Genomic DNA, 15,244 nt, shown 5'->3' with positions numbered 1-15,244 from the left:
ATCATCTTGCTCAAAGTTTTGTATCCGTTTGTCTTTTTTGTTTCTGGTAGAAGTGCTGCTTTCAGCATGTCTTGTTAGGCAGGTCTTGTGTTGATGAACTCTCTCAGCTTCTGTTTGAGAAAGTCTTTATCTCTCCTTCATATTTGAACGATGTCTTTGCTGGATAGAGTATTCTAGTCTGACGGTTTTTATCTTTTAGTATTCTGAGATTGTCATTTCACTCTCTCCTGGCCTGTTGGGTTTCTGCTGAGACATCTGCTGCTAGCCTAGTGGAGGTTCCTTTGTAGGCCACCAGCCTTTTTTTTTTTTTAACTTTTTGGCCATGCCACGTGGCTTGCAGGATCTTAGTTCCCCAACCAGGAATCAAACCTGGGCCCTGGCAGTGAAAGCACTGAGTCCTAACCGCTGAACTACCAGGGAATTCCCAGCTACCATCCTTTTTCTTGGCTGCCTTTAAAAATCTTTGTCATTGACTTTTGACAATTTTAATATTTATTACACATCTTGGAGAAGGTTGTTCTGCATTGAGGTAATTAGGTATTCTTTTAATTTCATGGACTTGTGTATCCAGTTCCTTTTCCAGCTTTGGGATGTTCTCAGATATTATTTCTTTAAATAAACTCTCTTTTGCCTTCTCCCTCTCTTCTCCTTCTGGGTTACTCATTACCCTAATATTTTTCTTCCTAAATGAGTTGGATAGGTCTTGTGAAATTTCCTCACTTTTTTAATATTCTGTTTCTCTTCTTCTACTTGTATCATTTCAAGATTTCTACCTTTGAGCTTGCTAATTCTCTCTTTCATATGATCTGCTCTATTTCCATTTCTTTCTAATTCATTCTTCATCTCATTTATTGAGTTCTTCAACTCCAGCGTTTGTTTGGTTCTTTTTTAGAGTTTCAGTCTCTTTGGTAAAGTATTTCGTCTGTTCATTAATTTTATTCCTGAGCTCATTAAACCGCCTTTCTGACTTCTTACAGCTTATTGAGTTCCTTCATGACAGCTATTTTGAATTCTCTATCAGTTAGATTGAAATATTCTGTGACTTAGTTTGGTTTCTGGAGAACTGTTATTTTCTTTTTGTGGTCGAGTGTTATTGTGGTTGTATATGGTACTTGAATTAAATTGTTCCTCTGCAGGTGCATTTGAAGTTAATGACAGGTTAGAAGTTAGAGTCCTTTCTTTTGCTTTCCAGTAGGTGGCCCTATAACACAGGTTTGTTTTCTCTTACCTGAGCTGGCTCTGATTATATTTGCTAGTTGACACTTTCCAGCCTCCACCGGCTCTGTAAGAGGTGTGCTTCTGTGCCTTCATTATTGCTTCTTGTGCCTCCCAGGTCCTTACTGCCTTTCTTCTGCCAGAGCTACTGTCATCATCGGAATGTTGGGCTCTTCCCCAGTTTGTGAAGTTCCTTGAGTAACAGTCTTTGCATGGGGGGAGGAGGATCATGGGGGTATTGGGAGCCAGGGTTGCACAGGTGCCTGTACTGTATCTGATACTGTATAAGGTTCGTGGGCTTCCGCCACTGTTGATGGTGGGCGATGGCGGCTGGGTTCCAGGGCCCACTTCCGTTGCTACCAAGCTACCTGTGGTTGTGAGCACCCCTCCATTCAGGATGCCATAGTTGTAAGTGCACCACCTCACATGCTGGTACTGGGTTCCCTGAAGCTGTGGGCTCAGCTTCCATGGTTAGAGGCCCAGGATTGCAGGCACAGACTCCACTCTTTCATCTGTTCTTCCTCTCTCCTGTATGTGTTCCAGCCTCCCCACCTTTAGATGTACAAATGTGTGGAATTCTCTGGTGACCTAGTGTGTTGGGCAGAGGCAACTTTGTTGAGCTCTGGATGTTTTACTGGTTGTAGACTGAAGGGGAGACAGAAAGGTAGCTGATGTCTTTGCTCTACAAATTTTGTATTTAAAAAGTGACATCTTTTTTTCTATAGATTCCAGCAATGGATAGAAGAGTCATTACACCATATCAAGATGGACCAGATATTAGCTATTTGGATGTAGAAGATGGAGATATCTTTTTGAAAGAAGAAATAAATATGGAACAAAATTATTCGTAAGCTCTGTTTTTTTTTTCCCCCTTCCTTTTCTCCTTCCCTCATCCCCAATCTTGGACACTGTTGACACCTTTATATTAATATGGAAAGAAAAATTGAGAAACCTAACATAAAAAATAGGTATTTATGTTCATTTTTAGCCTGATACAATACAAAGTAAATGCATAATTAATATTTGCAGATATAACAAAGTTAACTATAAACACAAAAGGAATGTAGCCTTCTGGTTAAATATGTTGGGTTGAATAAGTGCAATTATCTTAACTGCCTTTCCAAACCCTGCTGAGATTATAGTAAAGAAATAAAAAAGGCATATTGCACTAGATCAGAGAGAACAGGAAAGGAGTAAATGGCAATCAGGAGGTGTTAACAGTTTTGGAAGTTGGAAAGTGGTTGCCAAGCAGTAATGACTTAGAAAAAACTAAAACAGAATTCTGGAAAGGCTTAAGAATTACAGGTACTAGGTTTATGAAGACCAGTGTAAGTGGTTGGATTTGGAAAAGAGCTTTTTTTTTTTTGAAAATTTTTCAAAGAGCATTGATGTATTCCTGAACCAAGTGATTGATTGCCCCTCCTCCATCTTAGCAGAAGACGAGAGATTTGCCTTCTGGAGAGGGTGAACCAAGGGGAGTTCATCAGCCAGTCTTCTAGATCCCTCTCTGTAGAGAACCCTACTCATTCAAGAGACATGACCCACAGTGACTGGCATTTGGGAGTCCTTCAATAAAATATCCCAGGTTCTACACAATCTCCCTGTTGACCATTTAATAAGTCCTGCTTAGAATTTCCAGTCGGCATTTTAGGCTAATTTATCAGCTGGTTATAGAATTACTTTCCTTCTGCTGGGTAAATGACCTGTTAAAATAAAATCTTCGGACGTTCAAGTCATTTACTACATACATGTGTGAGTGTATATATACGTATGAGTATAATTGTAGCTCACTGAAAAGCTGCTCTTGGTTCCAGAAATCTTCTTTAACCTCTTTTCTAGAGTTTGGTGGTAGCCACTGGAATACTTGAGGTTTATAAATATCTGACTTGGATGTATGACATGTTATTACATTAAAAATTATAATAAAATGATTAACATTGACATAAATACATTATCCTTCACAAAATAATAGTATTCACAGCTGACCTGTGTTACTGTGGATGAATTATGTAATGAGATCTATAATTTTTAGGTGAAATAAGACTGTTGTAGTCCTTATAGATAATGTTATTTTCTCTTTCCTGATTAATAATAATTCAAGGAATTAAGCAGCCCCTGAAATACTTTAAAAATTATCACCAAATATTTCTAGTTCCAGATCATAGATTATAATAGCTTGTGTGTGAACATGTACAGTATTTTACTTTTCAAAGTATTTTCTTATATACCATCTTGTTTCTAATTTTCACAGAAGTGCTAGGGTTAGAACAAGTGATAGTATCACACTGAAGTTTGGTGGAATTAACTAATGTGCTCTGGGCCACTTAGATAAATGGGACTAGAACATATATATTCTTTTGTGTTTTCTGTTTGACCAAAATGCTGTATTCCGTTGCTCAAAATGCATAGTTCTTCTCCTGTTTCATCTGTAATTTTAAAAAAAAATATTTTAATTTATTTATTTTTGGCTGCGTTGGGTCTTTGTTGCTGCATGTGGGCTTTCTCTAGTTGCAGTGAGTGGGGGCTACTCTTCGTTGCAGTGCTCGGGCTTCTCATTGCAGTGGCTTCTCTTGTTGCGGAGCATGGGCTCTAGGCGCACAGGCTCAGTAGTTGTGGCTCGCGGGCTCTAGAGCGCAGGCTCAGTAGTTGTGGCGCACGCGCTTAGTTGCTCTGCGGCATGTGGGATCTTCCTGGACCAGGGATCGAACCCGTGTCCCATGCATTGGCAGGCGGATTCTTAACCACTGTGCCACAAGGGAAGCCCTGTAACTTTAATTTTTTTAAATGACTTTTATGTTTGCTTTTTTCCTAGGGAAAGTGTGTTCAAGAAGACAAAAACAAAAGCAAAAAAGAAGCCACGTAAGCGGTCTGATAGTTCTGGAGGTTATAACCTTTCAGATATTATTCAGAGTCCACCATCTACAGGTTAGTGGAAAATATTTTACGGTATATTTTCTGATCTAATCTTTCTTGTCTCTGTTCCTTATCTAATTCATTTAACATGTATTAAATACTATTATATGCCATCTGCTGGGGCTACAGAAATAGAAAATAGTCCTTGTCTTAGGGAGGCCACAGAAAGTGGTAATGTATTGTGATAAGTACTCTGATTGACATTTGCTCTGTGATCACAGAAGGGGCACCCAAACTAGTCTGAGAAGATCGGGGCACATCTGTTAGAGGAAAGTGATACCTGAGCTGGATCTCGAAGAGTGAAGAGAATTTAGCCAAGAAAAGGAGGCAGATTGACGTGCTAAGAGAATGGGGCAGTGTGTTTCAAGCCTAGAGGCAGTAGAAAGACTGCACGTTTGTTGTGCATAGCTCGGCCATATCCGGTAGCTGCAGATAGGAGATAGGTTGGAGAGCGTCAGATTTTGGAGGGTGTTATATGCCAAACTAAGGAATTTGGACTTTAATCTGAAGGCTGCAGGTAGCTGTTGATGGATTTTTTAAGGCAGGGTGTGACTGGATAAGGTTTATGTTTTTAGAAAGACCACTCTGTCTAGTGGCATAGAGGGTTAGAGGTGGGCAAAACATGACAGAGATACTATTAACACGTGCATTCAGTTCATATATATCAGTGCTTCAAGTGAGATGCCACGTGGGATTCCATTCATGCGTGTTAAGGAGGTTATAATCCAGTAGTAAAATACAACACGTTTTATACCTAGGCATTATGTGAGCCTGTTTGAAAGTAAGGTTATATAGTTTTTCTAAAATTTTTTTTCCCAGTTTTTAATTTTGAAAATCTTTAAGTTACTAAAAAGGCGAAAGAAAAATACCATGAACATCTGTATACCCATTATCCAGATCTATTGTTCACCTCTTACCACATTTGCTTTTTCTTGCAGGCTTTGTCTTGCATGCTCTGTTCCCTCATCCTACAAACATTCTACACACACACTTTTTTTTTTAACCTGATCCACTTGGAACTAAGCTGTAGACATGACATTTTCCCCCCAAGGTTAATATGAATCTCCTAAGCATAAGGGAGATACAACCCTTATCCTATACAACCACAATACCATTATCACATTGAAAGACAGTTAACATTAATTCATATTATGTAGTGCTGTAGTCTATGCCCATATTTCCCTAATTGTCCAAACATGTTTTTATAGCCTTTTCTGTTTTAACATTAAGGGAAAAAAAAAAAATCTAATGTCGTATCAGGGTTGACATTGTCTTTGCTTATTAATGTCTTTTTAGTCTCTTAAGTAGAACAGCACCGCCACACCTTTCTGTTTTGTTTTGTTTTGTTTTCAGAAGTTGAGGCCAGTGGTATTGTAGACTACCCCACATTCTGGATTCATCTGATTAGATCCAGATTAAATGACCTAAATTTTAACAGTTTCTTTAGATAAAAATTTGAAGTGTAACCAAAAAAGAATGGCAGCACAGCATGGCTTTCAGAAATAGTTGGTGTGTCTATAGCCATAAGACAAACTGGTGCAGTTTCTATCAGTGTTTTCACAGTCAATCAGCCTTGTACAGGCAACTTTGAAAAGTACAAATGAGGTATTTGACATGTTTGATAAATAACGTGAAGAATAGTCGTTTTAGATAACACACGAGATATTAAAAAAGAAAGCTAATATACCTAAATTGATTGATGAAGTATAGGTCTATAGGTCTTTCTCATTTGCTGCATCTCCTGATTCCTATTTTAGGACCTTTCTAAGGTTTAAATTCTGTGATTTTGCATCCTCTGTGTTATATGAATTACCCGTAGTACTTAGAAGGAGGCATAGGTGGATTGATGGCAGGATGAATAAATGGATAGACAGTCGTGGAGCTAGTGATTTTCCAAATACCTAAAAGATTTATGGAAAAAGCAGATATTTGGTTTGTTTTAAAGGATGTTATTGATAGCACATGTGTTAAGAATCTTAGCATTTCAGAGCTGGAAGAGACCTTAATAATGAATTAATTTACACCCCTTCCTTTAAACTTGAGGAAACAAGCTCAGAAAACTTTGAAGTGATTTCAGGTCGTAGCAGCCAGAGGTAGAATTTATTTTCTTGATTCCTGTTCGGTATTCTTCCTGCTATACTACTCCCTTCTGTGGCCAAAGCCAAAAATGATTGAAAGGTTAAATTTAACTGGGGGCCAAAGTAACCTATTCTGGGAGAAATTCTGAGTATGAAGCTAATTTCATCAAGGACAGTTATATGAAGGCTTAACGTTTGTTTGTGTTGGTCCTTAAAGTTAGAAGTCATTCTGTGAAAATATTTTTTTATCAAAGATAATTGTTGGCCACTTTAATCGTCTTCTTTATTAGATTTGTTTCCAATTGACTTTTGGGAGCATCCCAGTATTAAATATACTCTCTTATATAAAAATTTGCTACTCTTAAAAATATTTAAAACATTGTGGGGGAGAAAAGTTTGAATGTTCTTCCAAATTGTATTTTAGCAATAACAACAAAAAAGGCACGTATCTTGTCAGAGTGATTTACTTTTTTTTTTAATTAATATAATTTATTTATTTTTGGCTGCGTTGGGTCTTCATTGCTGCATGCAGGCTTTCTCTAGTTGCGGTGAGCGGGGGCTACTCTTCCTTGAAGTGTGCTGGCTTCTCACTGCGATGGCTTCTCGTTGCGGAGCACGGGTTCTAGGCGCCTGGGCTTCAGTAGTTGTGGCTCGCGGGCTCTAGAGCGCAGGCTCAGTAGTTGTGGCGCACGGGCTTAGTTGCTCCGCGGCATGTGGGATCTTCCCAGACCAGGGATTGAACTCGTGTCCCCTGCATTGGCAGGCGGATTCTTAACCAGCGCGCCACCAGGGAAGCCCAGGGTGATTTACTTTTAAAGAAAACAACACTTACTGAATTTATGAGATATGTTTTATAATGTATTTATTTTGCCACTTCATTTAGATTGTACTGCATTTTAAATATGTGGAAATAAACACATGAACCTAAGCAAAAGTTTTTTTTTTTTTTTACTCTGTACTTGAAATGACTGATTTGCTAATGAGCCAGGATACCAGATGTAGCAGGGAGACAGGTATTGAGGTATTGAGCTTGCCTAAGAGAACAAATGGTATATGCATTTCATAACAAACTTATGCTTTAGGTGATAAGCTAATTGAAAATAGCTCTCAATTCACAGATATTTTGCAGAAGGGAAAAACCCTCAAACAGGCCACAGTAGGCTTCAGCAAAGCCTCTGCTACCTGGCCAGTCTGCTGGCTTAGATGAGTGGCAGAAAGGTTATAATGCTTCTCCCACACAGACTAGGACTAATCCCCCTTTGCATAGGTGCAGAGACAGATGAGAAAGGGAAAGGGGAGGGGTCTAGAGTTTATTAATTTTGTCTTGCTCTCTTATCTTTATGGGGAAAAAAATGTTCTGAGTCACTTTTTAAATCAGATACCAAATAACTATCTTCCTCAGGTTTATTGCTTAATTGGTGTGTAATTAAAATGAATAAAACTGTTGTTTTAAAATTTTCCATTTCAGTTTTTCACTTCAACTGATTTCTTTCTTCAGTTAGCTTGAATTATTAAGACTTTAGTACAGTGACTATAATTTAAATGTTACTAAATCTGGATAAATGGACGCTTTTAGCTGTATTTGGTTCATCAAATGTAATACATATATGTTTATGTATATGTGTTTAAATATGAAAAAATTTTTACCTTTTAGGATTACTAAAGTCTGGTAAGACCAATTCTGTGGAATCTCTTCCAGAACTGTTGACATCAGACTCTGAAGGAAGCTATGCAGGAGTGGGTAGTCCTAGAGATTTACAGTCTCCTGATTTCACAACAGGATTTCATTCAGATAAGATTGAGGTTTGTCTTCGTTTATTAATGCACTATTTTCTTCACATTTTAATCTATAGACAGTTTAGTTTTTCATTATTTTTACTCTAACTTTAAAACATTCTTCTGGCTGGTTTATAAGAAAATACAATTAATGACATAATATATGTAGTGTTAGTTTTCTCAAATTTGCCTAATATTTCTAGTTTTAAAGATTTTAATTGCAGTTTTGAGCCCTTTATGATGTTGTATTTCTGCAATAAAAGTAATGTTGATGTAAAGTATAGCAATACTGTATAGGCATATTGAAATATATATTCATAGCTAAATTACTTAAAATATATTTTGTGAAATGTCAGTTAACACCAGCTAAAAATTGTCAAAGGAAAGTGATTTTGAAAGTAAGCCTAATACCAAAATCTGTTTAGTGTCTTTCTGCCACGGTGTGAACTGGAGCAATGCAATCTGGAATGGAGTTCTTCTCCTAGTCTAGCATAATTGACACTAAGCTGCTGAATTCCTAGGCTGGTCAGCTCTGGGGGAGGCCATGTTTCAGACATCTGTTAACATTTAATTCCATAGTTGTTAATCTACAGGGAAGGAGAATGTCAAACTTACCAGATAGAGTAATTTTTTTCTAACCTCTATACATCCACAAAATATATTAGAACATCTAGAAATTTGTGAGACAATAGAAAATTTACCCTTTATTAAGAGTCTTCTAGGCCTCAAGGATTGATATAAAACAAATTTTTATCATAAAAATTTTTTTATGTAAGGTAGAAGTTTGGGGGAAATTCATATTACACTTAGGTTGGCCTGGAAGACAGTTGAGGTTTAAAAGAAGGTTGAAGGCATACTGAATTTTTGGCAATAGTAGAGAATCTATCCTGGCAGTGGAAATACCATTTCAATAACTTCCTTGACCTATTGTAATAGCAATAGTTTTAGGGTCCCTTTTGAAGTGTCAGTATTATTTGGCTTTAATTTTATTCAGAGTCCTTTAATTATATTCAGAGTAAATTGTATGAAATTTATACCAGACTTTCATTTTGTTTCATTTTAAAGTCATGGATGTTAATTTTAAAGTTACTGCTTCATATCTTATTTGAACAACTTATATTTATTAACATTTGTTTAATACTCAGGTAAATAAGAACTTGATATGCAAACTTATGTCCCTAAAAATTATTCCCAAAGCTTTTAATAATTGGGTTATAGCCACTGATATGGTTTGAGAATTGATCAAGATACTAAACTGTAGAAGCACTGAATTGAAAATACTAGATAATTATTCTTGTAAGGTTTTACTCTTTAATATAGTTTAACCAGTATTTACCGAGTACCAACTATGTGTTAGCTACTGTGCTAGGGGTACCTGCTATTACTCACTCTTCAATTTTTTTTTTTTTTTTTTTTTTAACCTCCAGGGGAAAATTAAATCCTATGCTAATGGTACACCTCCTACACATTTTAGGGAAGATTTAAAACCATGGGAAAAATCACCAGTACTTAAAATATCTGCTCCACAGCCCATTCCCAGTAACAGAATTGATATTACAAGCTCTTCCAGTTGGGTTTCTGGCTCTTTCAGGTAGGATTTTTATTTTGTTCTGTACTTGTTAGTCTGAGAAATATCATTTATTTTTGGTCAAGTGAAACTTTTTAATGAAGCACATTTAAAAAAATTTCTGATATACAGGAAATTACCTAAATGCATACAAATTAGCAGCTAAAGTGCATACAAATTACTAACCGGCTAAAATAGGCTTTTTTTCCCAGACAGAATTTAGTTGCCTTTGCAGTGTCATCAGGGAATACTTAGTAAAATACTCTATAACACACACACACACACAGTGACTTGATATCAGCTTCTTTTTCTTTTTTAATGGATAGTGTATATTAGTAAAAACTCCCACTCAGGACGACCATTTTGCCATTTGTAGGCTTACTTTATCTTTTTTTTTTGCACATTAAAGTGTATTTAAGATCTCACAAAATGTGTTGTTACAGTTAATTTTCAGAGGCTATTCATTTAATGTTATGCTGTAGTTTTAACTTAACCTATATTCTATCCATATTTTTTTTTTACTTATAAAAGTCAGTTTTTAAAACTGAAGGAATAAGTATAATTAACATACAGTATTCTTTCAAAGAGCTAATTGAGCTTATGCTTCATCTTTATTACCTAGTATGGTTTATAATAGGCTAAGACTGTTAATTGACTTACCAATTATATTGCCATCTGGGCCATTTGTGTAATTATTTTGAAATGTGCTGTATTTTGCACAGTTGGAATAAAGATGATGTCCCGGTTTATGCTGCTTCATGGTCTAAAGATAGTTCAGAAAGTAGACACCTTTTTTCCTAAGTAAACATATTTGTGGGAACACCTGGAAGCATCTTCTAATCACTAATGTTAGACTATTTTATTAAACATGTATCTCTTAACATTATGACTTCTGATGCATTTTATTATTATGTATGTATATATAAAAGTAGCTTTCATTCAAAATATCCTTTTTGAAGTTGGCCGCAGCTGACAAAATAGACCTAAATTATCCTCTCATTAATGATGTTATATACAATTTACAGTTTCAGTAATGTTTGGGTGTTGGACTTCATGGATAAATGAATGGGTTGTAAAGTAACTTTTATATGTCTTTTAGTCCTGTAAGCCCTCCTGTCATGGATCTCAGAACCATCATGCAAATAGAAGAAAGCAGACAAAGATGTGGAGCTACACCAAAGACAAATTTGGGGTTGGTTACAAAATCATAAGAAAAGGAAAGACCATGTTGTGTTATAGTTCTGCCCTAAACAACTGGAAAGACCTACTGGACCTTTCCTATTATTTTTCTGCATTTGATGTTAAAGTTAGTTGTAAGCTCTTTTCTAGGTAATTTAGCCTCCATAACATTATTTCTTAAATATATGCTGAAGACTGAGTTGGGTTGATAGGTCTAGCTCTTGTGGAATACAGTATTACATGCCGGAAATTTGCCTCTAAAATGATCTATTTCTGCTACAAGTGTGATGCAAGTGTATTAGGAGGGCTCCCATGTAGCTATTACTTGATCTTTGATAGTATAAACTAATTATATATATTGCCACTGTTGAAACTTGTGGTCATTTTGATCTAGTAATAGTAAAATCCCATCAAATAAACACAGAGCAATATAATTACCAGTAACCTGTGTTGAGCAGAAATTAATGTTAATTGGTTTAATTTATAGCAAAATTATTTCTTATGGAATTAAACTTTCTCAGAAGCGGTGAAACTGATTGGTTTAATTTAACAATTTCTAGAAAAATGATTTCTCATGGAGTTAAACTGTCTCAGAAGCAACGAAAAATGATTGCAATGACTACCAAAGATAATAATTCAGGAATGAATAGCATGGAAACAGCATTAAGTGCTCCTTCAAAAACCCCCAAACCAGCGAATGCATGGTATGCTCTAATTTTTATTAAAATAAGCTTTGTACATTAGCTTTTAAGGTACTTCTTGGCTTTGGGTGGGGTTTTTTTTTTTCCTTCCTGTCTTTTCAAATATTTCATTCCCCTCTTTGCTTTCAAGTTAAAAATTGGACCTTGGGAAATACTTTATTTTCTTGTTTGTTTTGAGAAGTACATCATGATTTTTGAATTTTTTTCATATGTGTAGATAAAATTTCTTCTTGGTATTTTAATTAATGTTTATTGCTAAGGCAGTTTAAGGGAATATTCTTATTTTTTCATTTTTTATAAAAAATAATGTATATCATAGAGAAGTTTGATAAAAGCAAACAGTTTTAGCACCCTAATTTCTTTGTATATTCCCTGTATGCATCATGAATATCTTAAAATTTTTATAATCATAGCTTGTCATTGTCACTTTTAAGCAGGGCTGTTTACTTAACATTGTGTTATATAACTTTTCTCAATTAGAATTTACCCATAATGCAACATTAATAGGAATAATCTCCAAAGAGGTCAGATAGCAATTTTGACATATGAAAAATAGGTTGTACTTCTGCTCCCCTCCCATCCTCCCTTTTTTTGGTAACTAATATCATAATAATTGGAAACCAATTTTAGAAGAAAAACACATGGATAGTATGATGGGCAGGAAAGATCAGTAGAACCCTGTTGTTCTCACAAGCATTGAAGAGGGTATTAGAGACTACTCTTGGTTTGGGGGAATCCCTTCATTACTCTAATGCCACTTTTTTCTATTTGTAAGAGGGAATATTTTTCCCATTAAAATGTAAATTGTTTTGAAGAGAGTGGCAACTCATTTTATTTTGATTGCCACCAATAGGACTAAATATCAGACCTACTAGTAAATCTAAAACATGATCACAGAAAAAGAAAACAAGAGGTGAGAACACCCAAGTGAAAAAGAAAAGAGAGTAAAACTTGAGGGATTGGGTTTAGTAGAATTTTTTTTTAATTAATTAATTTATTTATCTTTGGCTGTTTTGGGTCTTCGTTTCTGTGCGAGGGCTTCCTCCAGTTGCAGCAAGCAGGGGCCACTCTTCATCGCGGTGCGCGGGCCTCTCACTGTCGCGGCCTCTCCCGTTGCGGAGCACAGGCTCCAGACGCGCAGGCTCAGTAGTTGTGGCTCACGGGCTTAGTTGCTCAGCAGCATGTGGGATCTTCCTGGACCAGGGCTCTACCCCGTGTCCCCTGCATTGGCAGGCAGAGTCTTAACCACAGCGCCACCAGGGAAGCCCAAGTAGAATGTTTTAATTCATTGGTATTTGTTGTGTACCTTCTACATGCAAGGCACTGTTCTAGTTTCTGATGATAAGGCAATATATACAAAACTGATTTAATCACTGCCTCTGTAGGGTTTATGGAGTAGCTGTTATAATATATTTTTTTTAATATAAATCTATTTTATTTATTTACTTTAAAAAATTTTTTGGCTGTGTTGGGTCCTCATCGCTGCGCCCGGGCTTTCTCTAGTTGTGGTGAGCAGGGGCTACTCTTTGTTGCGGTGTGTGGGCTTTTCATTGCAGTGGCTTCTCTTGTTGCGGAGCTCGGGCTCTAGGTGCATGGGCTTCAGTAGTTGTGGCGTGCGGGCTCAGTAGTTGTGCCTCTTGGGCTCTAGAGCGCAGGCTCAGTAGTTGTGGTGCACGGGCTTAGTTGTTCCGCGGCATGTGGGATCCTCCCGGACCAGGGCTCGAACCCGTGTCCCCTGCCTTGGCAGGCAGATTCTTAACCACTGCGCCACCAGGGACGTCCCCTGTTACAATACTGAGTTATGTTTTCCCTAAACAAAAGTATGGAAAAGACAAAAAAAAAAAGTTCTTTGACTAGCTCTCAAGATACTAAATATATCTCAATTTGAGAGAATTAGCTAAGCACATGAGGAAGCTTTGGGCTTATTAGTAAATACAGTTTTAGCCCTGCCATCAACCAGTTTCCTTATTTAAAAACAAAAAGTAAATGAACAAAAGAAGGAACAAAACAATGATCACTCAAGTTAGGAAATCCAACTACTGGACAAATACTCTTGGTTTAGCATCTATTTCAAACATAGGAGTTCTTTCCAGCCCCAATAAAATAATTTTTTAAATCAAAACACATAGTTTAAAAAATTTAATAGTATGGTAATACTTCAAGGCTTCTTATCATGAAAGATAGCAGTTGCCTGGCCTACCCCAAACTTTCTTTTTTATGACTGGTTAATTAAGATTCACAACAGAGTCATATTGTGAAGATGATTTTATTTCCTTTTTTTACACTTATTCTATTTTTTCCCTAGACTAATTCAGTCAGTTTTCCTGTACTGCCTATGTACTCATCACTAATTTTCCCCCCAAAACTCTCTAAAACATACCTCTCTCTCTCCATTATGATGAAACATACGAGGTAATTTATTACTTTTGTTTTTTATTGAAGGCATCTCTCTCTCTCTCTCTTTTTTTTTTTTTTTGCGGTATGCGGGCCTCTCACTGTTGTGGCCTCTCCTGTTGCGGAGCACAGGCTCCGGACGCGCAGGCTCAGCGGCCATGGCTCATGGGCCCAGCCTCTCCGCGGCATGTGCGATCCTCCCGGACCGGGGCACGAACCCGTGTCCCTTGCATCGGCAGGCGGACTCTCAACCACTGCGCCACCAGGGAAGCCCTGGAGGCATCTTCATTAGAACTCTTGACTTCTCTGGTCTGAACTAGGCCTTTTCCAGGCCTGCTTAGTATCTGTGATCTTGAGACTTCTCTTAACTGTCATCCTGGGAATTTCTTTTTCTTCCCTCCGGTGTTTGATCCCCAGTTTCCTAAATCCTGTTTTTCTATTTCTTGGTTTACTCTTTGTTTTGATGTAGCACAATCTACATCAAAACCAGTGGTTTTCTGAGAAAAGATGTATAGGACATACATTTTTGGAGCTCTTATATCTTTGAAAATGTTTCTATTCTCACCATTCTTGACTGATAGATTGGAACAGAATTCTGAGTTGGAAATCATTTGTAGAGTTCCTTTTTCTTATTGCTGTTGTGAAGTCTAATGCCATTCCAATTCCTTACTCTTGCTATGTTTACCAGTTTCCTCCCTCTCCCCCTCCTCCCTTCTTCTTTTCTTTTTTTTTTTTAAATTAATTTGGCTGCATTGTGTCTTAGTTGCAGCATGCAGGCTCCTCCTTGAGGCGCGTGGGCTCTCTAGCTGTGGCACAGGCTCCAGAGCACATGGGCTCAGTTGCCCCGGGGCATGTGGAAATCTTAGTTACCCAACCAGGGATCCAACCTGCGTCCCCTGCATTGGAAGGAGGACTCTTAAACCATTGGACCACCAAGGAAGTCCCCCCCGCTTCCCTTTTTCTTTATCTCTAGCATTCTAAAATTTCAGAGTGATGTGCCTTGACGTGGGTTCTCTTTTTATAGATTATGCTGGGTACTTGATGGGCTCTTTTAATTGGGAAAAGCATGTCTTTAAGTTCTAGGAACATCTTGTACTCTATTTGATACTTTCTTCTGTACTGTTTTCTCTAGAAATCACATTAGTTGGATATGGCTCTTCCTGGATTTCCCTAATTTTCTTACTTTTGCTCTTCTAATGTTCATATAATTATTTTCCTATTCTAAATACTTTCTGGAACATTTCCCAGACTTTATCTTACAACCCTTCTACTGAATGTTTTAATTTAACTATTAAAATCTTTAATTGCCAAGAGCTTTCTTATTTGCCGATAGTGCCCTTTTATTAGTATCCTGTTCAATATTCAACTGTTAAAGATACCTGTACTCTATAAACTTTTTCACTCTTTTATATCCAACAGAA

The 15,244-nt window shown here is 37.0% G+C and overlaps 1 protein-coding gene across 8 annotated transcripts in view; it reads left to right on the top strand.

The window, feature by feature from the left end:
* IBTK (inhibitor of Bruton tyrosine kinase) overlaps window positions 1-15,244 on the top strand; it is a 92,405-nt gene that overhangs the window by 54,509 nt on the left and 22,652 nt on the right. For 6 of the 8 annotated variants that reach the window (XM_019929357.3, XM_019929356.3, XM_019929360.3 and 3 more), the window contains 6 exons: window positions 1,941-2,062; window positions 4,028-4,140; window positions 7,861-8,009; window positions 9,410-9,573; window positions 10,649-10,741; window positions 11,289-11,432. In XM_019929357.3, the coding sequence (XP_019784916.1) occupies window positions 1,941-2,062; window positions 4,028-4,140; window positions 7,861-8,009; window positions 9,410-9,573; window positions 10,649-10,741; window positions 11,289-11,432 (785 nt within the window). The remainder of the gene's footprint in view (window positions 1-1,940; window positions 2,063-4,027; window positions 4,141-7,860; window positions 8,010-9,409; window positions 9,574-10,648; window positions 10,742-11,288; window positions 11,433-15,244) is intronic. The other 2 variants (XM_019929358.3, XM_073789386.1) reach the window with 1 other exon arrangement.

Source organism: Tursiops truncatus, chromosome 12 (genome assembly GCF_011762595.2).
Source record: "Tursiops truncatus isolate mTurTru1 chromosome 12, mTurTru1.mat.Y, whole genome shotgun sequence".
Lineage (NCBI taxonomy): Eukaryota > Metazoa > Chordata > Mammalia > Artiodactyla > Delphinidae > Tursiops > Tursiops truncatus.
This window is presented reverse-complemented; position numbering and strand designations above follow the sequence as displayed.